This window comes from Ranitomeya imitator, chromosome 5 (assembly GCF_032444005.1).
Source record: "Ranitomeya imitator isolate aRanImi1 chromosome 5, aRanImi1.pri, whole genome shotgun sequence".
NCBI classification, from domain to species: Eukaryota; Metazoa; Chordata; class Amphibia; order Anura; family Dendrobatidae; genus Ranitomeya; species Ranitomeya imitator.
Genome location: NC_091286.1, coordinates 5524252 through 5551933, shown reverse-complemented (window position 1 = coordinate 5551933; position 27682 = coordinate 5524252). Strand labels below are relative to the sequence as shown.

Sequence of the window (27682 nt, the reverse complement as noted above, 5' to 3'; positions counted from 1 at the left end):
TCGTTATGTTCCTATGAAGGTTTCCTCTCCTAAGTTTAAGCCTCATTTCATTGGTCCGTATAAGATTTCTGAGGTTATCAATCCTGTGTCATTTCGTTTGGCCCTTCCTGCTTCTTTTGCCATCCATAATGTGTTCCATAGGTCGTTATTGCGGAGATACGTGGCGCCTGTGGTTCCATCCGTTGATCTTCCTGCCCCGGTGTTAGTTGAGGGGGAGTTGGAGTATGTGGTGGAGAAGATTTTGGATTCTCGTGTTTCGAGACGGAAACTCCAGTACCTGGTCAAGTGGAAGGGTTATGGTCAGGAAGATAATTCCTGGGTTTTTGCCTCTGATGTTCATGCTGCCAATCTGGTTCGTGCCTTTCATTTGGCTCATCCTGGTCGACCTGGGGGCTCTGGTGAGGGTTCGGTGACCCCTCCTCAAGGGGGGGTACTGTTGTGAATTCGGTTGTCGGGCTCCCTCCTGTGGTCATGAATGGTACTTCGGCTGGTTCTGTCCATGGACTTCCTCTGGTGGGTGTTTCTGAGTTTCCTTTCACAGGTGACGAGGTTAATTCATTAGCTGCTGCTCTATTTAACTCCACTTAGATCTTTGCTCCACGCCACCTGTCAATGTTTCAGTATTGGTCTATGTCACGATATGGTATGAAATATCATAAGTAGTTCTCTAGCCTGTGTGGGCTAAGCCCCCTTCTTGGAGTAACAGTTTGTAGCTGCAAATTCCTGGCTTTCCTTCTCAGAAAGTGTGGGGGTAGAAGTTTTATGGCCGAACGGAATTTACGACTGGCATTTCCTGTGTAAGCTCTTGTCCAGCTAGAACAGGAAAAATGGCTCCAAAAATTCATGAAAGATTCTTTGTTTAGTTTTTGTTAGATATTAGGCAAACGATTTAAGCTAGAAATACGAAAATATATATTCGTAGTCCCACTCGGTGTAGGTACCCATCCCTTTAAACTCGGGTTTCTAACTCCATCTGGTAAAGAAGTAGGGATTTCTCTGGAAATATGTATCCCAGATAGGACATATTTGATCTCATTAGAATGCCCACGTTAATCTGAGATGAATGATGAGTTTGGTCTGACTCTGACATGTTTTGTAGTGAAGTTATAGAAATCAGAGGAAATAGTTTAAAGTTTCCTCAGAATGTAGAGAGAGGAGGGTCTGGATAAGCCAGCCTTTCTGTGATGTCACAGCCTTAATGTTTTAAGTGTCTGGCAGGCCCTGAGGAGTCTCTTTTTGCTGATTTCTCCTTCTGGACTGCTTTGTCCTATTGTCCTGGAAGAGCTGAGTACATCCCATGGACTGGGATGTATGGAAACTGCACTAGCCTGGATGCCTGCAATGCTTTTAATATGTGAGTGTTATCTTTTCTCATTTATGCCCTTTATGTTATAATTACCCTTGTACATATTTGCAATTGTCTCATGTATAACATCTTTATAAACTATTTTTGATAAGGCACTGCCTAGTTATTTTGAATGGGATATACTATTATATATTAGTTCTTCTCCATGCTCTAAAAGCCGTACCCTGTCTCTGAAGGGAAATACGCTACTGTTACTGTTGTGTTGGGTTAGCTTCGGACCCGTTTAATCGAAGCTGGTGGCAGCAAAAGTGTGCTGACGGTTGGATTATGCTGAAGCAACTGCGGGTTTGATAATTATTGTTCCTGCCTGTGTGGGAGTAGTTATCGCGTCGCTGCAGCGTGCCCAATAGCCAGTACATAGCAGGCAGCCTTTCTGGCGACTAATTACCCAGGGTGCAGTACCTAATCTGACCTGAGAGTAAGGGGGGCGCCAGAGAGCTGCAAGTGTTAAGTGGAACTGTAAGCGGGATATACATAAATCCCTGCAGTTCGTGGTATATAGAAAAGCAGTGGGATACCTAGAATAAGCCCCTGCTGTAAACTAAGAGGTCAATAGCCTTGTGTGTGGTTTTTCATCACATTGTTAGCAGTGGAGGGATAACTAAGATAAGCCCCCCTGCACATGTGATAGCCGTCTGTTGGCCTAAAGTCACCCTGATCCGTGACGTAGGGGTGACGGTCACGGTGTGAATCCTGACCCAGTGGTGACAGCGGTCAGGGGAATCGCTGAAGCAACTGCGGGTTTGATAATTATTGTTCCTGCCTGTGTGGGAGTAGTTATCGCGTCGCTGCAGCGTGCCCAATAGCCAGTACATAGCAGGCAGCCTTTCTGGCGACTAATTACCCAGGGTGCAGTACCTAATCTGACCTGAGAGTAAGGGGGGCGCCAGAGAGCTGCAAGTGTTAAGTGGAACTGTAAGCGGGATATACATAAATCCCTGCAGTTCGTGGTATATAGAAAAGCCGTGGGATACCTAGAATAAGCCCCTGCTGTAAACTAAGAGGTCAATAGCCTTGTGTGTGGTTTTTCATCACATTGTTAGCAGTGGAGGGATAACTAAGATAAGCCCCCCTGCACATGTGATAGCCGTCTGTTGGCCTAAAGTCACCTCAATCCGTGACGTAGGGGTGACGGTCACGGTGTGAATCCTGACCCATTGGTGACAGCGGTCAGGGGGAATCGTGACAAATTGGTGGCAGCGGTGGGATATCTTAGAGCATTAGTGATTTGGTTTGAGTAATCATTCCTCTCACTAAAAACTTGCAGAAAGTTCTTGCGAGGACTCTGCGCAAATAAGTTTGGAGAACGAACTCAGTGCTTTTTAGTTGTGAGACATTTGCGTACTGGTAATTATCCCTTCCCTTTCTCTTCGTTTTTCTATCCTATCTTTTATTTGGCAACCATGGTTGTGCTGGGAGAAACCTTCTATGAGCAGCAGACCAGAGACACCCTTGTCGCCTTATGCAAGTCACAGCACATTGACTTTGCAAGCAAAAACAAAGCCCAACTGGTCGCAGATCTGGTGCAATGGGAAGCCGCTCGAGACCAATCTCAGAGCTCAGAGGCCGCAGAAGCCAGCACAAGCGAACATGGTGCTGCAGCAGAGGTCCAACCACTGAATGCTGGCCCTGTTAGCAATCCGGGCGAATTGGACCGCCACCTGCAGGCGGCCTTGAAAGAATTCCCCATTGACGACCATGAGGGACGTCGGCAGCTGATTCAGCAATACCGGCAGGAGGCCCGAGCTGAGAGAGAGGCCCGAGCTGAGAGAGAGGCACAGGCCCGGCAAGCTGAGCGGAAGTACCAGCTGCAGTTAGCCCGACTGCAAATGCAGGGGTTGTCTCAGACCAACCGTGAGCCTAGCAGCGCTCAGACACCGAAGCCCCGGCCTGATCACTTTCCTGTTATGGAGAAGGACGGAGATTTGGACACTTTTCTGCGGGCCTTTGAGAAAGCCTGCAGACAGTACCGGCTGCCTACAGATGAATGGGCCCGATACCTGACACCAGGGCTGAGAGGTAAAGCTCTGGAGGCGTTTGCTGCCCTCCCTCAAGAACAAGATGGTGACTATGAGGCCATCAAAAAGGCTCTGATAGCCAAGTACCAGCTTACACCCGAGGTGTACCGTAGAAAGTTCCGGACCCTCCAACGTGGCCAACACGACAGTTACAGTGATGTGGTGCATGGACTGGGGACCCACTTTGACCAGTGGACCCAAGGACTGTCAGTGACCACCTTTGCGCAGCTGCGAGACCTGATGATCAAAGACCAGTTCTTTCATCTTTGCCCAGCTGAGGTGCGACAGTTCGTGATGGACAGAGAACCCAAAGACGTGACGAAAGCAGCGCAGATTGCCGATGCCTATGAGGCCAACCGTAGATCGGAAGTGCGGAAGCCAGTCACCACCAGCTGGAGAGGGGGTAAGCCTGCAACCAACGCCAGTACCCCTGCCAGCCAACACACCCGAGGTCCTGGCCCTGTGGCCAACAGCACCAGACCTACCACCGAACCTCGCGCGTGTTACACCTGCAAGCGGCCTGGGCATATCAGTACCTTCTGTCCAGACAGGCCGAAGAACCCCCCAGCCAAGGCCCCAGGGCCTAATGCAGCAGTTCTTTTGGTGGGTGGTGTGGTTGGGAGGGTGTGTGACAACGTACAGCCCGTCACTGTGGGGGGCCATGTTGCTACAGGCCTCAAGGACACCGGGGCTGAACGAACCCTCATCCGACCTGAACTGGCGGCCCCTGAAGAAATCATTCCGGGGAAAACCCTAACTGTCACTGGGATTGGGGGCATCAGCTGTCCCTTACCGATGGCCCGGGTTTTTATTGATTGGGGTGCTGGGAGCGGGGTGAAGGAAGTGGGGCTGTCTGATAATTTGCCCACTGATGTTTTGTTGGGGACTGATTTGGGGAGGTTGGTTGCCCACTACGTCACTGATACCCCTCCCCAATCTACTAATGAGGGTAAAGTTAACCCTGATGATGATGATAATGATGGGAAATCGCATGTGTTACCTGACCATGCTTTACCTTGTAATGATGCATCTATTAACCATTTTTTCCCTAGGATTGATGGCGAAAATGTTGTACCTGTGCCAACTGAACCTGATAATGATTTTTCTGTGAAGGTTAATGTGTCCATAGGTACAGGCGTGCCCAGCCACGTCGCTCTGCGGAGTGAGACGGCTGAGGAACCCCTAACAGGGGCAAGTGTCGGTGCTACAGGAAATGGGGAGATGCATGGGAACCGTGAGGAAGGTGACGCCATGAAAGTGACCAGTGCCACCGAGGAAGGTAACTGGCCCATAAGTAGCACTGCCCCTGGAGTGTTGGGGGTGGATGGGGAGGTAGAGCCCATAGCAGCGCCGGCTGATGGGCCTGTAGAAACCCCCGGGGAGACAGCCTATGTAGCTGCTGTCACCCGCAGTCAGAGTGCCCGGAACGCAGATAACTGTCTGCCTTCCGGACCCTCCTCAGTCATCACTGTGACTGAACCAGAGGTGGACCCAGAGCAGGTCCAAGAGGGTTCCCGTGGGGAAGGGACCCTGACGTCGCTTTTGGCTTCCCCTAGCCAGGAGTTTCAGGCCGCTCTGCACACAGATGCGAGCCTAGAGAGTTTGAGACAACTTGCCGAGACGCCCACCTCCGTGACTGATAAGGAGAAGGTGTTCTGGGAACAAGGAAGGTTGTACCGGGAGACAGTACCCGGAGAATCACAAAAGGAGTGGTTGAGGGAAAGACAGCTGGTCGTCCCGCAGCAATTCCGGGGTGAGTTGTTGCGGATTGCCCATGAGATCCCGCTAGCTGGACACTTGGGGATCAGCAAAACTAAGGCCCGGCTGTCTCAACACTTCTATTGGCCTAAGATGGGGACAGATGTGTCAAACTACTGCCGCTCCTGTATCACTTGTCAAAGAGTGGGGAAGGCGGGGCCTGCTCTTAAGGCTCCCCTGATCCCTTTGCCAGTGATAGAGGAGCCTTTCCAGAGGATCGCGGTGGACATTGTGGGCCCGCTGGCCGTCCCCAGCAGCTCTGGAAAGCAATACATCCTTACTGTGGTAGACTACGCTACCCGGTACCCAGAGGCAGTAGCTCTGTCCTCAACTAGGGCAGATAAGGTGGCAGATGCCCTGTTGGCCATCTTTTCACGTGTAGGATTTCCCAGGGAAATGCTTACTGATCAAGGGACCCAATTTATGTCTCGCCTAATGGAGGCTCTCTGTAAGAGAATGCAGGTTAAGCACCTGGTATCGAGTGCGTATCACCCACAGACCAATGGCTTGTGTGAACGCTTCAATGGTACCCTCAAACAGATGCTACGCATGCTGGTTGAGACCCAATGGCGTGACTGGGAGCGGTACCTCCCACACCTGCTATTCGCTTACCGAGAGGTTCCGCAGGCCTCGACGGGGTTCTCCCCCTTCGAGCTCCTGTACGGCAGGCGAGTCCGGGGACCCCTTGGGTTGGTAAGAGAATCCTGGGAAGAGGAGCCGAACCCTTCTGAAGTGTCCATAGTGGAGTATGTCATGCGCTTCCGTGACAAGATGCAGACCTTGACGCAGTTTGTGCATGACAACATGACGCAGGCTCAGGCTGATCAGAAGCACTGGTACGACCAGAACGCCCGGGAGCGGACCTACCACGTGGGTCAAAAGGTGTGGGTGCTGGTCCCCGTACCAACGGATAAGCTTCAGGCAGCCTGGGAGGGCCCGTACGTCGTCCACCAACAGCTCAACCCGGTCACTTACGTGGTCACGCTTGACCACGCTCGGGGTAGGCGAAAGGCCTTTCACGTCAACATGATGAAGGCTCATCACGAACGTGAACCTTTCGTTCTACCGGTCTGCAGCTTGCCCGAAGACGGTGAGGAAGACACCCTCCTGGACTTGCTGGCCCAAGCCAAGGCCAATGGGTCCATCGAGGATGTAGAGGTAAGCGCCTCGTTAACTGAACCCCAGCGGGTGCAGTTGCAAACCACACTGGAACCTTTCCGGGTCGTGTTCTCCAACCGACCTGGGAGGACTGAGTTAGCAGTCCACGAGGTGGACACCGGGAATCACGCCCCACTACGGCAAACACCCTATCGAATCTCTGACCAGGTGCAGCAGACTATGCGCCAAGAGATCGATGAGATGTTACAGCTGGGGGTGATTCGAAGGTCAAAGAGCGCGTGGGCATCGCCTGTAGTTCTCGTGCCAAAGAAGGACCGGACCACACGGTTCTGCGTGGACTACAGGGGGCTCAACGCCATCACAGCCTCGGATGCGCACCCAATGCCGCGCATCGAGGAGCTGCTTGAGAAGTTAGCTGGCGCAAATTACCTAACAATAATGGATCTGAGTCGAGGATACTGGCAGATTCCCCTGAGTCCCGAGGCGCAGGAAAAGTCCGCCTTTATCACACCCTTTGGACTGTACGAGTCCACGGTCATGCCCTTCGGCATGAAGAATGCCCCTGCCACTTTCCAGCGGATGGTCAACCTCCTGCTTCGGGGACTGGAGAAGTACGCCGTGGCGTACTTGGATGACATTGCCATCTTCAGTCTCTCCTGGGAGGAACACCTGCAGCATCTCGAGGAGGTGCTCAGGCGAATCCACCAAGCAGGACTGACTATCAAGCCGGGAAAGTGCCAGACGGGCATGAGGGAGGTTCACTACCTGGGGCACCGGGTAGGCGGGAACACCCTGAAGCCAGAGCCTGACAAAGTGGGAGTGATCGTGAACTGGCCCACTCCCGTGACCAAGAAACAGGTGATGTCCTTCTTGGGCACTGCAGGGTACTATAGGCGCTTCGTAAAGCACTATAGTAGCCTGGCAAAACCTTTGACGGACCTCACCAGGAAGAAGCTACCTCACATTGTCAACTGGACAGATGGCTGTGAGGGGGCCTTCCAGGCGTTGAAAACCGCACTGTGCAACGCCCCTGTGTTGAAAGCAGTCGACAGCAGTCGACCGTTCTTGGTGCAGACCGACGCCAGCGAGTTTGGCCTTGGTGCTGTGCTCAGCCAGGTTGACTCGGAGGACCAAGAGCACCCCGTGTTATACCTGAGCCGGAAACTTTTGCCGAGGGAAGTGGCCTACTCCACAATTGAGAAGGAGTGCCTGGCCATAGTCTGGGCCCTGCAGCGCTGGCAGCCCTACTTGTATGGTCACACTTTCACTGTGGTGACCGACCACAACCCTCTTCGCTGGCTAAACGCCATGTGTGGAACCAACGGCAGGTTGCTACGCTGGAGCCTTGCCCTTCAGCAGTTTGACTTCACCATTGAACATAAAACGGGCAAAGAGCATGGGAATGCAGATGGACTCTCCCGCCAGGGTGAACCTACTGAGGTGCCCATGGAGGCATACCGTGGGGTACTGCCTCCCTAGCGCACACCAAAAGGGGGAGGTGTCACGATATGGTATGAAATATCATAAGTAGTTCTCTAGCCTGTGTGGGCTAAGCCCCCTTCTTGGAGTAACAGTTTGTAGCTGCAAATTCCTGGCTTTCCTTCTCAGAGAGTGTGGGGGTAGAAGTTTTATGGCCGAACGGAATTTACGACTGGCATTTCCTGTGTAAGCTCTTGTCCAGCTAGAACAGGAAAAATGGCTCCAAAAATTCATGAAAGATTCTTTGTTTAGTTTTTGTTAGATATTAGGCAAACGATTTAAGCTAGAAATACGAAAATATATATTCGTAGTCCCACTCGGTGTAGGTACCCATCCCTTTAAACTCGGGTTTCTAACTCCATCTGGTAAAGAAGTAGGGATTTCTCTGGAAATATGTATCCCAGATAGGACATATTTGATCTCATTAGAATGCCCACGTTAATCTGAGATGAATGATGAGTTTGGTCTGACTCTGACATGTTTTGTAGTGAAGTTATAGAAATCAGAGGAAATAGTTTAAAGTTTCCTCAGAATGTAGAGAGAGGAGGGTCTGGATAAGCCAGCCTTTCTGTGATGTCACAGCCTTAATGTTTTAAGTGTCTGGCAGGCCCTGAGGAGTCTCTTTTTGCTGATTTCTCCTTCTGGACTGCTTTGTCCTATTGTCCTGGAAGAGCTGAGTACATCCCATGGACTGGGATGTATGGAAACTGCACTAGCCTGGATGCCTGCAATGCTTTTAATATGTGAGTGTTATCTTTTCTCATTTATGCCCTTTATGTTATAATTACCCTTGTACATATTTGCAATTGTCTCATGTATAACATCTTTATAAACTATTTTTGATAAGGCACTGCCTAGTTATTTTGAATGGGATATACTATTATATATTAGTTCTTCTCCATGCTCTAAAAGCCGTACCCTGTCTCTGAAGGGAAATACGCTACTGTTACTGTTGTGTTGGGTTAGCTTCGGACCCGTTAAAATCGAAGCTGGTGGCAGCAAAAGTGTGCTGACGGTTGGATTATGCTGAAGCAACTGCGGGTTTGATAATTATTGTTCCTGCCTGTGTGGGAGTAGTTATCGCGTCGCTGCAGCGTGCCCAATAGCCAGTACATAGCAGGCAGCCTTTCTGGCGACTAATTACCCAGGGTGCAGTACCTAATCTGACCTGAGAGTAAGGGGGGCGCCAGAGAGCTGCAAGTGTTAAGTGGAACTGTAAGCGGGATATACATAAATCCCTGCAGTTCGTGGTATATAGAAAAGCAGTGGGATACCTAGAATAAGCCCCTGCTGTAAACTAAGAGGTCAATAGCCTTGTGTGTGGTTTTTCATCACATTGTTAGCAGTGGAGGGATAACTAAGATAAGCCCCCCTGCACATGTGATAGCCGTCTGTTGGCCTAAAGTCACCCTGATCCGTGACGTAGGGGTGACGGTCACGGTGTGAATCCTGACCCAGTGGTGACAGCGGTCAGGGGAATAGTGACAGTCTAGTTCACTCCTGGATCGTTCTTGTGACCTGTCTTCCCATCAGAAGCTAAGTTCCAGCTTGTATTTCTTTGGTTTGCTATTTTTCTGTCCAGCTTGCTATTTAATTTGTTGTCTTGCTTGCTGGAAGCTCTGGGACGCAGAGGGAGCGCCTCCGCACCGTGAGTCGGTGCGGAGGGTCTTTTTGCGCCCTCTGCGTGGTCTTTTTGTAGGTTTTTGTGCTGACCGCAAAGTAACCTTTCCTATCCTTGGTCTGTTCAGTAAGTCGGGCCTCACTTTGCTAAATCTATTTCATCTCGGTGTTTGTATTTTCATCTTTACTCACAGTTATTATATGTGGGGGGCTGCCTTTTCCTTTGGGGAATTTCTCTGAGGCAAGGTAGGCTTTATTTTCCTATCTTCAGGGCTAGCTAGTTTCTTAGGCTGTGCCGAGTTGCATAGGGAGCGTTAGGCGCAATCCACGGCTATTTCTAGTATGGTTGATAGGTTTAGGGATTGCGGTCAGCAGAGTTCCCACGTCCCAGAGCTCGTCCTTTATTATCAGTAACTATCAGGTCATTCCGTGTGCTCTTAACCACCAGGTCCATTATTGTCCTGACGACCAGGTCATAACAGTTAGCCACTGCCGCAGACACACTTATTTTGTGTTGTTCCATTGTACTGGCTGATTTCTTTGCACCGTAATGGTGGCCATCAGCGGTTGTCTCCAAGTTTTTCTTATTTGTGCAGTAGACTGCATACAACTCATGAAGGAAGACTTGTAGGGATGGAGGAATTAGGTTTAAGTGGTGGAATGATGGCGATCACAAGATCGAGATGTCACTGATCTGTAAATGATGAAATATGGAAACATACCAATTTCTCCAGTTTGGAGTCTGGGCATCGAGCAGAAATCTCGACACTTTTCGGCTGCTGTCACTGAGTTATTAATGGTCGTCTGAGGAAGGTTCTGCCGCTGATTGTATAAATCAGCCGACCAATGACGTCCCCGATGGAGACATTTTGTCTTGGTGTTGCGTTTTCAGTGCCGAGAACGTATAATTGAAGTGTAAACTATCATCAAGAACAACATGTAGATAACACATTTAGTCACCGGCCAGACATAAGTTACAGTCACATGCGCAGATTGTGTGCAGATGAATGAGACAGTCAGTATATAGCCACATAGCGATCGGTCCGCTCTCCTGGAACAACCTCGTGCCCTTGAGTTCTGGAGACAGGACGTTGGAGGAATTCTACCCGGCTGCAGTCGTCAGCTGAAACCTCCCATCTACTTCTTCCAATTGCAGGTCTTAATCAGGTCAGGGGCATCAGATGCAGATGAGGTGATGATTGCCACGATGTGAATGCTTAGGACTCGTCCTACACTATAATTGTGTAATATAAATAGGGCGGACGACCAAGCAATCTCTCCAACACTCGTTCATTGTACAATCGGCAAATAAATGATGGTGGCTTGCTCAATGGTTGTGCAATGTCAAACGCTTGTTACTTAATGCCGTGAACGATGGTCAGTTCACATGTTACACAATCGGAGATGACCGTGTCTCTCACGATTAGTGGCGTGGTATGGTTATTTGGCTTCGCGATCTGATGGTATTGTTAAATTCATACACATTGACACAGTGGACTATTTATCTAAGCGGACCTTTAGTTTGCCTCCTGGTTGGCTATCCAGTGAAGTCTGCCGGCTTGAGGTGCCAGTGCCACACGAGAACCTTCTGACATCATCATAAAGATTTTACATGATATTTCTGCTGAATCTGACCAAAGCCCTAGTTCTAGACAATCCTCTAATGTTATGGGGTCACTTCAGGGTCTGACATTCTCTAGGTTGGTGTAAAAGTGATAATTACAGTTGCGCTCAAAAGTTTACATAGGTAGAATTTTTGCTTTCTTGTCCTTTTTTTCAGAGAATATGAATGATAACACCAAAACTTTTTCTCCACTCATGGTCACTGATTGAGTGAAGCCATTTATTGTCAAACTACTGTGTTTTCTCTCTCTGAAAAAAGGCAAAGAAAACATTCTACGGGGGTATGCAAACTTTTGAGCACAACTGTATTTGGCCAAATAGTCATAGTCTAAAAGATAAAGACCATGCCTGTCGTGACATGCAGGGCCATTGATGGCGCCCCTAAAGATGACGAGAGTCTCGGGAGGAATAACTGACCAGTATGGTGTGGAAATTGGATACATTTTACCAAAATGATTTCTGATTATTTCTTGTCTCCTTACTTTGCAGCAAAGACCAGTGAAGCAATCGCTCAGCAAGTCCCTGTGTCGTGAATCCCACTGGAAATGCCTCCTGTTGTCTCTCCTCATTTATGGCTGCATGGGTGCTATGACCTGGTGCCACGTTACCAAAGTCACTCGCCTGACTTTCGACAGCGCCTATAAAGGCAACTCCATGATGTATCACGACAGTCCTTGCTCCAATGGCTACATCTACATCCCTTTGGCTTTCCTTGTTATGCTATATGTGGTCTACTTGGTGGAGTGCTGGCACTGTTATACACGCAACGAGCTGCAGTATAAGGTGGATGTGGAGAGTGTACAGGAACGAGTGCAGAGGATGCAGCAGGCGACGCCATGTATCTGGTGGAAGGCAATCAGCTATCACTATGTGCGCAGGACCCGTCAGGTGACACGTTATCGCAATGGAGACGCGTACACGACTACTCAAGTCTACCACGAGCGCGTCAACACTCATGTGGCCGAATCAGAGTTTGACTACAACAACTGTGGCGTGAAGGACGTTTCCAAAGACTTGACTGACCTGGACAGCTATCCAGTCACTCGGCTCAGGTTTACCAAATGCTTCAGTTTTGCAAATGTGGAGTCTGAGAATTCGTACTTGACGCAGAGGGCTCGGTTCTTCACAGAGAATGAGGGTCTGGATGACTACATGGAGGCTCGAGAAGGCATGCACCTAAAAAATGTGGATTTCAAAGAATACATGGTTGCTTTTTCTGATCCAGATAACCTTCCATGGTATGTGTCCCACTACGTCTTCTGGGTGGCAGCTCTCCTAACACTGTCATGGCCATTAAGGGTCCTTAATGAGTACCGCACCTCATGTGTTCACTATCATGTGGAGAAGCTGTTTGGTTTTGACTTCACACCAGTAACACCAGTGGCGGATGATCGGACCATATGCCGGAGAATGCCTCGTGTGAACACCATTGACAGTACAGAGCTAGAGTGGCATATAAGGTCCAACCAACAACTGGTGCCCAGCTACTCGGAGGCTGTTCTGATGGATCTAGTAGGCATTTCTTCAGGATACACTTCCTGCCGGTACACCCGTGGGTATCGCCAGAACTGCGAGCGATGCCATCGTACCATGAGCAGTTCCTCCATCTTTTCCCGTAGTGCCCTCAGCATCTGCAATGGCAGTCCCAGGATCCCTTTCAGCAGCAGTCGCTTTTCTCTGGGACGTTTATATGGATCCCGGCGGAGTTGTCTGTGGCAGAGCCGTAGTGAAAGCCTCAATGAGCAGGGATGTCCCACAGAACAGACGCGGCTGTCCAGCCAGGTGACAGTGCAGGAAGAGGAGGAACCTCCTCCATATCAAGATGCCCTCTACTTCCCCATCCTCATTGTCCATCGTAACGAAGGCTGTACAAACCATGACCACCGACGTCTCCACCGCAACGGCTCTTGTGTAGAAACGTCACTGTGATAGACTTGTTACTATGCTCCAGCATCCTGGATACTTTATGCCACCACCACGGCAGTGGAGATGTTTTATACAATGATAATGGAGGGCCCAGTACCTTGCAAAAATACGACACAGATGAAACCTCAGAAACACCATCAGGGCTTTAAGGAAGCACATGCTGGAGACAAATCAGTAGACGAGATTTACAGCCTTCAGCTCCTGGATTTTACTACTATGACGTGGACAAGCTGAGGCACAAGGACTTTTATGTCGAGACGTAATGTGGATTGAGCCATAGTGGCCCTGTACAATGTCGAAATAGGACCGGGCAGCAAAAACTCACAGATGTGACCAAAATACTGGAGAATCCAGTAACTTCATCCAGCCTGGGGTGTCACTGGACCAGAACAAGTATTCCATTTTGTAGCAAACAGGCAATAGTCCATGCACCCATGTGGCAATAGTACATGCACCCATGTACATTCTCCATTGATTGTCAGATCATCTCCCACTGGGGTTGTTTCTCGCTGGTCATACTGCGGGGCTGTAAGGCCAAGGACTGTTTGTAAGGGAGATAAAAGTGAACTATACATATCACTGTAAGGTTGGAAGACCATGCAGGCCTGGCACAGGTGAGGTCACCATGAGGGATCACCATGGACTCATCACTCTCACTTTCCTTACTTTTATAGTTCCACCAAACATAAAATACATTGAATATTTCTGTCCCCTCGATGTATGGAGGACGCACCGGCTCTACGTATATTCAGCATGAAGAACTTCAGGTTGTATATACACCAGTATAATTCTCATCTCTAAGCTTTACTGCATGTCACTTCTCCAGAATTCTGGATATATCACACGCTAGGAACACGTAGACATGTATGAGGCATGATCCCGAGGCTGCATAGGATTCCTCAGGGTCGTACACGTCAGCCCACACGTATGTTATATGGGCAGATTACGTCCTGCTCAGTGCGGATGGTCGGCGGTGAGACAGGAGACTGCTCCTCTGCATATGGGGGGACGCTGGGTGCAATACTATAAGAATATCATACCTCATAAGCCAGGACCCTCCCGGACCTCCACCGACCATATCAGAAAATTCTGCACACACGGCCTCCAGGCCCGGCAGTGATCCACTGGGAAGCTGCAGTCAGGGAATCCTTGGATCACTATCCCTCCGTGTCAGGATGTCGGGGATCCGCACTTACTGGACAAAGCTTTTATCCAGAAAGAAAGTCAAAACCGCTGATTGTTCTAGGACTTTTATTCCACGTGTAGCCCGAGCCTAGAGTGTCATCCAGGAGTCACAGAAATAGTGAGGTCACAGCCATTCCTGTGTTACGACGGCCCCCGACAGTCCCATGTTATGACAGCCCCGACAGTCCTGTGTTACGACGGCCCGACAGTCCCATGTTACGATGGCCCATGACAGTCCAGTGTTATGATGGCCCCCGACAGTCCCGTGTTACGATGGTCCCTGACAGTCCCGTGTTATGACGGTCTCCGACAGTCCCGTGTTATGATGCCCCTTGACAGTCCCGGGCTATGACTGCCCCAGACAGTCCCGTGTTGTGACAGCCCCCGACAGTCCGATGTTATGACGGCCCCCGATAGTCTCATGTTATGATGGCCCCCGACAGTACCGTGCTATGACAGCCCCCGACAGTCCTATGCTATGACAGCCCCCGGCAGTCCTGTGCTATGACAGCCCTCAACAGTCCTGTACTATGACAGCCCTCAACAGTCCTGTACTATGACAGCCACCAACAGTCCCATGTTATGACAGCCCTCAACAGTCCCATGCTATGACGGCCCCCAACAGTCCTGTGTTATGACAGTCCCATGTTATGATGGCCCTCAACAGTCCCATGCTATGACGGCCCCCAACAGTCCTGTTATGACAGTCCCGTGTTATGATGGCCCCCGACAGTCCCGTGTTATGACAGCCCCTGACAGTCCTGTGTTATGACAGTCCCGTGTTATGACAGCCCCGACAGTCCCGTGTTATGACGGACCCCAACAGTCCCATGTTATGACGGCCCTCGACAGTCCCATGTTATGACAGCCCCTGACAGTCCTGTGTTATGACAGTCCCGTGTTATGACAGCCCCCGACAGTCCCATGTTATGACGGCCCTCGACAGTCCCGTGTTATGACAGCCCCTGACAGTCCTGTGTTATGACAGTCCCGTGTTATGACAGCCCCGACAGTCCCGTGTTATGACGGACCCCAACAGTCCCATGTTATGACGGCCCTCGACAGTCCCATGCTATGACAGCCCCTGACAGTCCCGTGTTATGACGGCCCTCGACAGTCCCGTGCTATGACAGCCCCCGGCAGTCCTGTGTTATGACAGTCCCATGTTATGATGGCCCCCGACAGTCCCATGTTATGACAGCCCCTGACAGTCCTGTGTTATGACAGTCCCGTGTTATGACAGCCCCCGACAGTCCCATGTTATGACGGCCCTCGACAGTCCCGTGTTATGACAGCCCCTGACAGTCCTGTGTTATGACAGTCCCGTGTTATGACAGCCCCGACAGTCCCGTGTTATGACGGACCCCAACAGTCCCATGTTATGACGGCCCTCGACAGTCCCATGCTATGACAGCCCCTGACAGTCCCGTGTTATGACGGCCCTCGACAGTCCCGTGCTATGACAGCCCCCGGCAGTCCCGTGCTATGACAGCCCCCGACAGTCCCATGTTATGACAGCCCTCAACAGTCCCGAGCTATGACGGCCCCCAACAGTCCTGTGTTATGACAGTCCCGTGTTATGACAGCCCCCGACAGTCCCATGTTATGACGGCCCTCGACAGTCCCGTGCTATGACAGCCCCCGGCAGTCCTGTGCTATGACAGCCCCCGGCAGTCCTGTGTTATAACAGCCCTCAACAGTCCCGTGCTATGACGGCCCCCGATAGTAATAATAATAATAATTTTTATTTATATAGCGCCAACATATTCCGCATCGCTTTACAAATTATAGAGGGGACTTGTACAGACAATAGACTTTACAGCATAACAGAAATACAGTTCAAAACAGATACCAGGAGGAATGAGGGCCCTGCTCGCAAGCTTACAAACTATGAGGAAAAGGGGAGACACGAGAGGTGGATGGTAACAATTGCTTTAGTTATTCGGACCGGCCATAGTGTAAGGCTCGGGTGTTCATGTAAAGCTGCATGAACCAGTTATCAGCCTAAGTATGTAACAGTAGAGACACAGAGGGCTATTAACTACATAAAGTGAATGAGAACATGATGCGAGGAACCTGTTTTTTTTTTTAATATAAAATAGGCCACACAGGGATCGTTAGGTTAATGCATTGAGGCGGTAGGCCAGTCTGAACAAGTGAGTTTTTAGGGTACGCTTAAAACTGTGGGGATTGGGGATTAATCGTATTAACCTAGGTAGTGCATTCCAAAGAATCGGCGCAGCACGTGTAAAGTCTTGGAGACGGGAGTGGGAGGTTCTGATTATTGAGGATGCTAATCTGAGGTCATTAGCGGAGCGGAGGGCACGGGTAGGGTGGTAGACTGAGACCAGAGAGGAGATGTAGGGTGGTGCTGAGCCATGGAGTGCTTTGTGGATGAGGGTAGTAGTTTTGTACTGGATTCTGGAGTGGATGGGTAGCCAGTGTAATGACTGGCACAAGGTAGAGGCATCGGTGTAACGGTTGGTGAGGAATATGATCCTGGCAGCAGCATTCAGGACAGATTGGAGCGGGGAAAGTTTGGTAAGAGGGAGGCCGATTAGTAGAGAGTTACAATAGTCCAGACGAGAATGAATAAGTGAAACAGTAAGAGTTTTTGCAGAGTCGAAAGTAAGAAAAGGGCGAATTCTAGAAATGTTTTTGAGATGCAGGTAAGAAGAGCGAGCCAGTGATCGGATGTGGGGGGTGAATGAAAGGTCAGAATCAAGGATGACCCCCATGTTATGACAGCCCTCAACAGTCCCATGCTATGACGGCCCCCAACAGACCTGTGTTATGACATTCCCGTGTTATGACGGCCCCTGACAGTCCCGTGTTATGACGGCCCCCAACAGTCCTGTGTTATGACAGTCCCGTGCTATGATGGCCCCCGACAGTCCCGTGCTATGACGGCCCCCAACAGTCCTGTGTTATGACAGTCCCGTGTTATGATGGCCCTACATACAGAAAGAAAAAAAGAATATATGCACACAAACGGGATCACCAATTATTAATACATTTTTTTTAGAAAAAAAAAAAAAAAAAAGAAAATCCAAAACACTTAAAAGGCATCCAAAACATTGGAATGCTCAGATTGATCCAAAAAAATACACGGTAATAAACATAATCCTAACACAATAGGGTATATAAACAGAAATCAAAGAGCCATGATAAGGAAAAAGAACCTGGGAAAATGACAGGAATAGAAATGATTATATTCAGCCCGTTTATATTGTGCCATCAGCATATATCTTTATTTGGATTTACTTATTTGCTTATCTGTTTTATTAATCATATATTTATGTGGAAATGATAAAAATGCATTGCTGGCACTGCTAAGGCTGAGGAATGATATCATGACTTGGGATCACGTATGGAGAATCTTCTATTGTACATGAATTTTGATTATTATATCGATTCACAATATTATTACGATTTGGCTGTTAGGATTATGTTTATTACCTTGTATATTTTGGATCAATCTGAGCAGTCCAATGTTTTGGATTCCTTTTAAGTGTTTTTAATTCCTTTTTTGGCTCTCTAAATAAAATGTATTAATAATTGGGGATCCCGTTTTTGTGCATAGATTATTTTTTTCTTCCTGTATGTAATGTTATTTATTGGATATGCACTTGGGCGATCCCGTTTATGTATTGCTTTTTGATGGTGCCCACCTATATTTATATATTCTTGTGTTATGATGGCCCCGACAGTCCCATGCTGTGACAACACTCGACAGTCCCGTGGTATGACAGTGCCACGTTATGACAGTCCCGTGGTATGACAGTGCCACGTTATCCAATCCCCGACAGTCCTGTGTGATGACAGCCCCGTGTATTACAGTCCTGTGTTATGACAGTCCTGTGTATTACAGTCCTGTGTTATGACAGTCCTGTGTTGACAGCCCCGACAGTCCCGTGTATTATAGTCCCTGACAGTCCTGTGTTATGACAGCTCCAGATAGTCCTGTGTTATGACGGCCCCCGACAGTCCCATGTTATGATCCCCCCAATAGTCCTGTGTTATGATCGCCCCCAATAGTCCTGTGTTATGATCGCCCCCAATAGTCCTGTTATGACGGCCCTGACAGTCCTGTGTACAGTCTGACAGTCTGGTGTAGTGACGGTCCTCGACAGTCCCCTGTTATGATGGCCCCCGACAGTCCCGTGTTGTGAAAGCCTCCGAAGGTCCTATGTTATGACAGCCCCATGTTGTGACGGCTCCTGACAGGCCCATGTTATGACAGTCCCCCAACAGTCCCGTGTTATGATATTCAAAAAACAGAAGACTAAGACAATACACGTGCCCATGTGCACAGCTGAAGACATGGCGGTATGTTTATTCGTAAAGCAGCAAACCACGAGTAACACCAATGATAAATCTCCTCCATCACTGACTGCATAGAAACAAGGAGATTGTCCAAAGTGACCGCAAACATCAGCGTACATCAATAATTCATAAAGAACAGCAAAGCCAAACGTATATATCACAAATGGCAAGATAGTCAATTAGAGCAATCACATACATCCCATAATAATACAAATACCACTTCCATTCAGCTTCGGCAGGGGTGACCGTTATCCCCTGATGAAGCTTGTGGAGCGGCGATACGCGTGGGCTCTCCTCGCTCGCGGGTTTAGTACATGGTGCGCTCCCATAGATCGCCTCGTCATTGATCGCTCATCCCTTCATTGTATCCGAGGGTTGTATTTGGACACACATATTACATTTAGTTATTGGCTATATAGAAATGATATTGGTTATGGGATCTATGTGCACAGCTCCATGTCTCCAGCTGAGCCCGTGGTTACTTGTATTGTCAGTATACGTCGCCCTCGGTGATGTGACGTATATTAATGGCAGTGCATCTTTTTACTAGTACATATTATTACAATCTCTCGCCCGTCACAGGAGTTTGGTTTGTGTGAGTGTCAGCAGGGAATGTCGGCCCGAGCCCAGCACAGGCGCTCGGTGCATCGGGGCGGGGCCTGACATCTCCACGCACCTTCCCACCAGCTCGTTCTCCCTCTATCTCCGCCCTCCTGTGATTGGCAGCTCTGGTGTTATAGAGCCAGAGGAGGTGGAGATAGAGACAGAACAAGCAGGTGGGCAGGTGCACGGAGATGTCTGGCCCCGCCCTGATGCACCGAGCACCTGTGCTGGGTCCAGGCCGTTGTTCCCTGCTGACACTCCCTTTGAGGAAGTCATTTTAGTGACCGTCGGTCTCAGGGGTCATGTACACAATTGGGACATATCAGAAGACAGAGGGTGTCAGGTTCAGGCGGAACCTCCATGTGCCACACACTTCCCCACTTCTGTTCCTATCCGTGTCTGTGGGTTTTGTATATAGGCAGATTGGCTCAGACACTACAAGAACAATCTCTTCACAACCCTCCAACATGGAGGATAATACCTCATTTATCAGGAATAACTGTCAATGAAAGACCACCTCTGTAGCTGCAGGAGACCGCCACCATAGCCGCAGGGGACAGGCATCATAGCTGCAGGAAACCGCCACCGTAGCTGCAGGAGACCGCCACCGTAGCTGCAGGAGACAGCCACCATAGCCGCAGGGGACAGGCATCATAGCTGCAGGAGACCGCCACCGTAGCTGCAGGAGACAGCCAGCGTAGCCGCAGGGGACATGCATCATAGCCGCAGGGTACAGGCACCATAGCTGCAGGAGACCACCACCATAGCTGCAGGGGACAGCCACCATAGCCGCAGGGGACAGGCATCATAGCTGCAGGAGACAGCCATCATAGCAGCAGGAGACCGCCACTGTAGCTGCAGGAGACAGCCAGCATAGCCGCAGGGGACATGCATCATAGCCGCAGGGGACAGGCATCATAGCTGCAGGAGACAGCCAGCGTAGCCGCAGGGGACAGGCATCATAGCTGCAGGGGACAGGCAGCGTAGCTGCAGGGGACAGCCAGCGTAGCCGCAGGGGACAGCCACCATCACCGCAGGGGACAGGCATCATAGCAGCAGGAGACAGCCAGCGTAGCCGCAGGGGACAGGCATCATAGCTGCAGGGGACAGGCAGCGTAGCTGCAGGGGACAGCCAGCGTAGCCGCAGGGGACAGCCAGCGTAGCCGCAGGGGACAGCCACCATCACCGCAGGGGACAGGCATCATAGCTGCAGGAGACAGCCATCATAGCAGCAGGAGACCGCCAGTGTGGCTGCAGGAGACGGCCAGCGTAGCCACAGGGGACAGCCACCATCACCACAGGGGACAGGCATCATAGCAGCAGGAGACAGCCAGCGTAGCCGCAGGGTACAGCCACCATAGCAGCAGGGGACAGACATCATAGCTGCAGGAGACAGCCATCATAGCAGCAGGAGACAGCCAGTGTGGCTGCAGGAGACGGCCAGCGTAGCCACAGGGGACAGCCAGCATAGCCGCAGGGGACAGGCATCATAGCCGCAGGAGACAGGCATCATAGCAGCAGGAGACAGCCATCATAGCAGCAGGAGACCGCCACCGTAGCTGCATGAGACAGCCAGCATAGCCGCAGGGGACAGGCATCATAGCCGCAGGAGACAGGCATCATAGCAGCAGGAGACAGCCAACGTAGCTGCAGGAGACAGCCACCGTAGCAGCAGGACAGTCTCCGTAGCCACAAGAGACAGCCACCGTAGCAGCAGGAGACAGCCACCGTAGCAGCAGGAGACAGCCACCGTAGCCAGCGTAGCCACAGGAGACAGCCAGCGTAGCCGCAGGGGACAGCCACCGTAGCAGCAGGAGACAGTCTCCGTAGCCAGCGTAGCCACAGGAGACAGCCAGCGTAGCCACAGGAGACAGGCACCGTAGCCAGCGTGGCGGACTACCCCAGCGCCGGCCCGGTGATTGTATGAGAAGCTGTAATATTACCTCCTGTACCCCAGAACAGGTAATGGGCAGTAGGTGGACATACAGCAGTCGCAGGCGGTAATATTCAGGGGGTGGACATGTGGCAATTGCAGGCGGTAATATTCAGGGGGTGGACATGTGGAAATCGCAGGCGCTAATATTCAGGGAGTTGACATGTGGCAATCGCAGGCGGTAATCAAGGGGTGGACATGTGGCAATTGCAGGCGGTAATATTCAGGGGTGGACAGGCGGTAATATTCAGGGGGTGGACATGCGGCAGTCGCAGGTGGTAATATTCAGGAGGTGGACATACGGCAGTTGCAGGTGGTAATATTCAGGGAGGTGGACATGCGGCAGTCGCAGGTGGTAATATTCAAGGAGGTGGACATACGGCAATCGCAGGAGGTAATATTCAGGGGATGGACATGCGGCAGTAGCAGGTGGTAATATTCATGGAGGTGGACATATGGCAGTCGCAGGCGGTAATATTCAGGGGGTGGACATGTGGCAGTCGAAGGCGGTAATATTCAGGGAGGTGGACATACGGCAGTCGCAGGCGGTAATATTCAGGGGGTGGACATGCGGCAGTCGAAGGCGGTAATATTCAGGGGATGGACATGCGGCAGTGGCAGGCGGTAATAATCAGGGGATGGACTTCTGGCAATCGCAGGCGGCAATATTTAGGGGGTGGACATGCAGCAGTCACAGGCGGTAATATTCAGGGGTTGGACATGCGGCAGTCGCAGGCAGTAATATTCATGTTTTGTTCCCAGGCGGTCATGTGCGGGAAGTAAGGTGCCCCCCAACCTCCGGGCACAGTAAGTTGCCCATCAGTCGCACACATGCCATCTTTTCTTTCTCCCCGTGGGACAGACATTAGGGTACAATCCTATCTCAGGCTTTAGCTGCGGTTTTTGGGTTCCCTTTCAATGCCCCCATCAGAAGTCCTTCGGGTGAAGCAGCGTCAGACATTCTGTGTAGTGATGACACTTTGTTACAGTCAGACCAGAAGTGTTTCCACGCTGCATCGCTAGCGTGCTCCTGCCCCGTACGGCGTGACGGCATCCCCGGCCTTCATGGCAATAATGTCATTATCACTCCCCCAGGATGACGTGGCCCTATGACGTGGGCTCACTCCAGGGGCTGCACATCACCTTTTACACTATGTTTTGTGGAGATTTTTTTATGTCTTTTGTTACGTATCTGATGACTATGAGGTATATATATGTATATAGCTTTTACCACAATGTTGCCTTTTGGCTGCAATATTGAAGATTGTAAATGACATCTGTGTAATAAAGTCACAGACGAATCACGGACACTTTCATGTCGGCCTCTGGTGTCACATTCATTATGGCCCGAACGTAGCAGCTCCTCTAATGTAGTCACCGTCACGCTGGCCCTCGGACCATCTCTAACACTCAAGAATTAGGATATCCTGTCTGAGTCCGGTGACGCATAATTTCCATCCGTTCCGGCGCAGCATGGCGGTCACACGACTAACAGCACCCGCCACAAAGCAACATGCCATGAAGGCTGGAGACTGCCACCTACTGGTGGATGTGGGGATCTACACCATAAAGCCTGATGCTCCCATCACCCGCTTGCTCTCCCATCACCCGCCGGTGCTCCCATCACCCGCCGGTGCTCCCATCACCCGCCTCTCCTCCCATCATCCACCTGTGCTCCCATCACCCACCTGTGCTCCCATCACCCGCCGGGGCTCCCATCACCCGCCGGGGCTCCCATCACCCACCTGTGCTCCCATCACCCGCCTGTGCTCCCATCACCCGCCTTGGCCCAGGGATCAGCAGATCACACCATAAAGTGACAAATAGAGGAAAACAATGTTTATTGAATAGACGAAGCGGCATCCGGAGTCACCTCCATCTTACCGATCCGGCCCAGATGTGGACAGCCGCTTCTGCTGAACCTGAACACGGCCACGCTCCTGATTATCCCGCAAAATCTGACTCATGTAGAACTCGCTCTCCTGACCCACGTCCGTCAGCCGCAGATCGAAGGACAACAGTGTCTTGTTCTCAGACAGTCCCTCCAGGAGCTGCTTCCCGCCATCCTGTGGGCACAAAGGATCACATGACCAGGGAGGCGGTTCATCACAATAAGACTACATGATCAGGGAGGAGTTACGTCACATGACAATAAGACCACATGATCAGGGAGGAAGCAGATCACATGACAATACGATCACATGACCAGGGAGGAGGCGGGTCACATGACTACAATCACATGACCAGGGAAGAGGCGGGTCACATGACAATACGATAACATAACCAGGGAGAAGGTGCATCACGTAACAATAACACCATATGACCAGGGAGGAGGCGCATCACGTTACAATAAGACCACATGACCAGGGAGGAGGTGCATCACGTAACAATAAGACCACATGAGCAAGAAGGAGGCAGATCACATGACAATAAGACCACATGACCAGGGAGGAGGGGCATCATGAGACAATAAGACCACATGACCAGGTAGGAGGCAGATCACATGACAATAAGACCACATGATCAGGGACAAGGCAGATCACATGACACTAAGACCACATGATCAGGGAAGAGATGCATCACGTGACAATAAGACCACATGACCAGGGATGAGGTGCATCACATGACAACAAAACCACATGATCAAGGAGGAGGCAGATCACATGACAATAAGACCACATGATCAGGGACGAGGCAAATCACATGACAATAAGACCACATGACCAGGTAGGAGGCAGATCACATGACAATAAGACCATATGACCAGGGATGAGGTGCATCACATGACAATAAAACCACATGATCAAGGAGGAGGCAGATCACATGACAATAAGACCACATGATCAGGGACAAGGCAGATCACATTACAATAGTAAGCCCACATGGTCAGATAGGAAGCAGATCACATGACAATATGATCACATGACCAGTGAGGATGCGGGTGACAATACGATCACATAACCAGGGAGGAGGTGGGTCACATGACAATAAGACCACATGACCAGGGAGGAGGCAGATCACATGACAATAAGACCACATGATCAGGGAGGAGGCCGATCACATGATCAGGGAGGAGGTGGATCATATGACAATACAATCACATGACCAGGGAGGGGAATCACATGGCAATAAGATCACATGACAATACCATCACATAACCAGCGTTTCGTTCTCAGACAGCCGCTCCAAGAGCTGCTTCCCGCCACCCTGTGGGCACAAACCATCACATGAACAGGGAGGAGGCGAATCACATGACAATATGATCACATGACCAGGGAGGAAGCGGATCACATGACAATACAATCACATGACCAGGAGCCATTAGATCACATGATAAATGAGTTATTCAGCAATGCGGGGAGTTTGATCCTATGAATCAGGCGCACTTTTACTTCATAACAAACACATAATTATTCAGCAATAAGATTAATAACTTGTGGTTAACTAACGATTCAGGGTAAAATTTCTAACAAATGTGATTCGGAGAAATGACAGCTAGGTGATCGGTAGCATACCAGGCCGATGTGGTTGCAGGAGATGTTCACGCTCTTTAAAGCTGAATTTTGGGAGAGGACCTGTGCGAGGACGGTGGCCGTGGGCTCCGACAGCTCATTGCTCCCAATGTGAAGTGTGTGCAGACTGTTGTTTTGCAGCAGAGCGCTGCACAGCGCCTGCCCTCCTTCATCCCCAATGTGGTTGAGGCGTAGGTCCAGGATCTGCAGGATGCTGTTTTTGGTCAGGGCGTGAGCGATGGCCTGTGCCCCATGTGGACGGATGTCATTGTTGCACAGGTTCAGAGTTTGGAGTTGGCTGTGGTTCAGCAGCTTCCCAATGGCGCGGGCCCCTCTGTCCGAGATCTGGTTGTGCGAGAGGTTGAGGTGAACCAGGGATGGGTGGTTGAGTAAACTTCTAATCAGAACGCGAATCTTGCTGTCATCCACCCGACTCCTGTAGAGCCGGAAGACCTTTGAAGAGAGGACAAATGAAGTTAGAAATCTATGAAACCTTGTAACCTTCAGTGCCCTGACAGCCCCCAGGGTCTCACACAGGACCCCCAAATAAAATACAACATTCATGTCATCAGAACGCCAAATTCTAAACTGTATGGGGTCTGGGCAGCGGGTAAGGGTGGAGCACCGCCCTGCTGGGTTGTAGTGGATTAGCAGTGGTTGCATAATGGAAAGCTCTGAACCTATGGCTACATGTGGAGGATGAAAACCTGTCCTGTCCAGAATAATTCCTACAGCTGTGGATTTGTAACACTGTGTTCAGTGCAGGCAATCCTCTGTGTGCTGAACAACCTGTACGCTGCACTGGTACATTGTAACAGACTATCAGGGCAGCACACACGTCTTCTACACTTGGGGCTCACAGATGATTGGCTGCAGCCAGTCTCTTCAACAACATGTATTTAGTACAAGCAGTGGGCATGAGATGAGCTGTTCCTTCACACGTTACCTTCAGCTTCTTGAATGTCTTGAGACAATTGGCAAGAGCCTCACAGTCCCGATCGGTGAACCTAAAAAGGTTCCACTCAAAGTTCATGCCACAACCTGTAACCCCGTACACAAGGTGCAGCTCCTCCAGGTCACACAGCGAACCAGCAATCAGGTTCAGGTCGAAGTGGTCCATGGACGGCAAGTCCCCACCGACATCACTGCCAGAGTCAGAGACATTGTCAGCCTCGTCCTCCTTCCTCATCTCCACCTTCACCGGGGGCAGCAGTTGCTGGATCTCCAGCCTTCTGATGTAGTTCTTGCTGAGTTCTGCAGTGCCACACAGGGGCCCAGTGTCTGTAAGGTCTGGAATGAAGAGCTCAATTAGGTTTTCCAGGTGCCTCTCAAAGAACAGTCTCTTCCAGCTGAAGCCGTAGTGGGAGATGTCACAGTTTTGCCACCGCTCCGAGCAGCAACGCCTCCAGTAGTCCTCACAACTGATCAGATTGGTGGTCACCGGCAGGGGCAGCGAGGTGGAAAGTTGTTCCAAGACCTTGGATCTGTGCTTGGGAAGAAGCTTCTCCAGAAGAGGATTATCTGTCAGTCAGAAGAATGAGAGGCATTGGTAAAAAGTGATCACCGAGAAAATAGCAAATTGAGGTGTGGATGAGAAGTATGTCCTGCACGTTACAAGATCCCATGAGCAGCGCACGACCCAGTGTAATCAGACCAACAGATGATTGCAGGTCTCCCCATAAGACTGAATGGAGAGGACACAAGATATACACGCTCACACAATGCCCGATCCATATAGAGCAGAACGGTACGGTGTCCATGCTGCCCCTCCATTACTCCTGTGCCCGGATACTAAACCCATTACCTCCCATCCTATAATCTGTTCATTCAGTCCACAGAATACGCAGCAGTACTAGGTCTGTATATAGTGAGGACCGTCCACATGGTGCAGCTGGTCACCACACTTGTGATGCCAGCACCGAGCTGGAGAAGGCCCAGGTCTGTTTATAGTGAGGACCGACCACATGGTGCAGCCGGTCACCACCCTTGTGATGCCAGCACCAAGCTGGAGAAGGCCCAGGTCTGTATATAGCGAGGACTGACCACATGGTGCAGCCGGTCATCACCCATCTGACGCCAGCACTGAGCTAGAGAAGGCCCAGAAGCCAGAACCGAAATCCTGCAGGAAACCGCGAGGCGCACCTGCAGATGGCGCCATGAGGAGTCGAATCAGAAAGCGGACGGCACAGTGACGAGTCGCCCACGGAAGGCACAGCGAGAAGTCGCCCACGGAAGAACAGCGAGAAGTCGCCCACGGACGGCACAGTGAGAAGCCTCCCCACGGATGGAAAAGCGACGAGTCGCCCAAGGACACACAGCTGCGAGTCGTCCACGGACGGAACCGTGACGAGTCGCCCACGGACGGCTTCGCGACGAGTCACCCATGGTCGAACAGCGACGAGTCACCCACGGACGGCGCAGCGAGAAGTCGCCCACGGACGGCACAGCGAGAAGCCTCCCCATGGATGGAAAAGCGACGAGTCGCCCATGGACACACAGCTGTGAGTCATCCATGGACGGCACCGTGACGAGTAGCCCACGGACGGCGTCACCCACCGACTCACGCTGGAAGTTGCGACCGATGTGCTGCAGGCAGAGGTCGCTGAGCGCCGGGATGGTGGCCAGGGACCAGCCGTAGTCCTCAGTGATGATCCTCCGCATCCTCCGAGCATCTCCCGCCACATTCCTCTCTTCTGCCAGTAATGGAGGAGGGGAGGACGCGCTCCCGAGCACCAGGGACTCCGCCATGCCGGGCAGCAGTCAGGGACACATCTCCGGATCCGCCGCGTGTACGTGTACTGTTTCTATGACTGCAGGTTACTATGGCTACAAGGCGGCGGTGCTGACATCACCGGGGACCCGCCCGTTCCCGGCTCACTCTGCGTGCTCCTGTCTTCCCGGTGCGGCGATGACGGAGCAGTGAGGAGCCTCCATGTCCGGGCTCCGGTACCGGTGCTGACGGCCGCCGCTGGGCAATCTCTGTGATTGATGCCGGATGATCGGTGTCGTCTGCGCCATGTTGGGGTTTATGGCCCTCAACACCTCATGCACCGACCCCTCATAGGGGAGAAAAAGAGCCATTGTCTTCACATGGGGGGCGAGGCCGCGGAGGGTGCTGGGGAGACGGTGGGGCGAGTGCTGGTTTTACCTCGGTGTCATCCGTATGTTACGTCTGTGCCGTGTTTTACCTCGGTGTCATCCGTATGTTACGTCT

General features: G+C 51.0%; 2 protein-coding genes across 2 annotated transcripts in view; one reads left to right on the top strand and one right to left on the bottom strand.

Annotated features, from left to right (window-relative positions):
- Positions 1–17119, top strand: part of TMEM151B (transmembrane protein 151B) — an 88322-nt gene extending 71203 nt beyond the window's left edge. Inside the window, exon 2 of the mRNA XM_069768251.1 lies at positions 11473–17119. Within this exon, the coding sequence (XP_069624352.1) occupies positions 11473–12912 (1440 nt within the window). The 3' untranslated portion in view covers positions 12913–17119. The remainder of the gene's footprint in view (positions 1–11472) is intronic.
- A 5661-nt stretch (positions 17120–22780) lies between these two features.
- Positions 22781–27416, bottom strand: TCTE1 (t-complex-associated-testis-expressed 1). The gene is made up of 4 exons (XM_069768250.1): positions 27033–27416; positions 25415–25989; positions 24472–24921; positions 22781–23022 (listed from the first exon to the last, which is right to left on the bottom strand). The coding sequence occupies exons 1-4, from the start codon at positions 27214–27216 to the stop codon at positions 22837–22839; spliced, it is 1395 nt and encodes a 464-aa protein (XP_069624351.1). The 5' UTR covers positions 27217–27416; the 3' UTR covers positions 22781–22836.
- Positions 27417–27682: the final 266 nt, after the last annotated feature.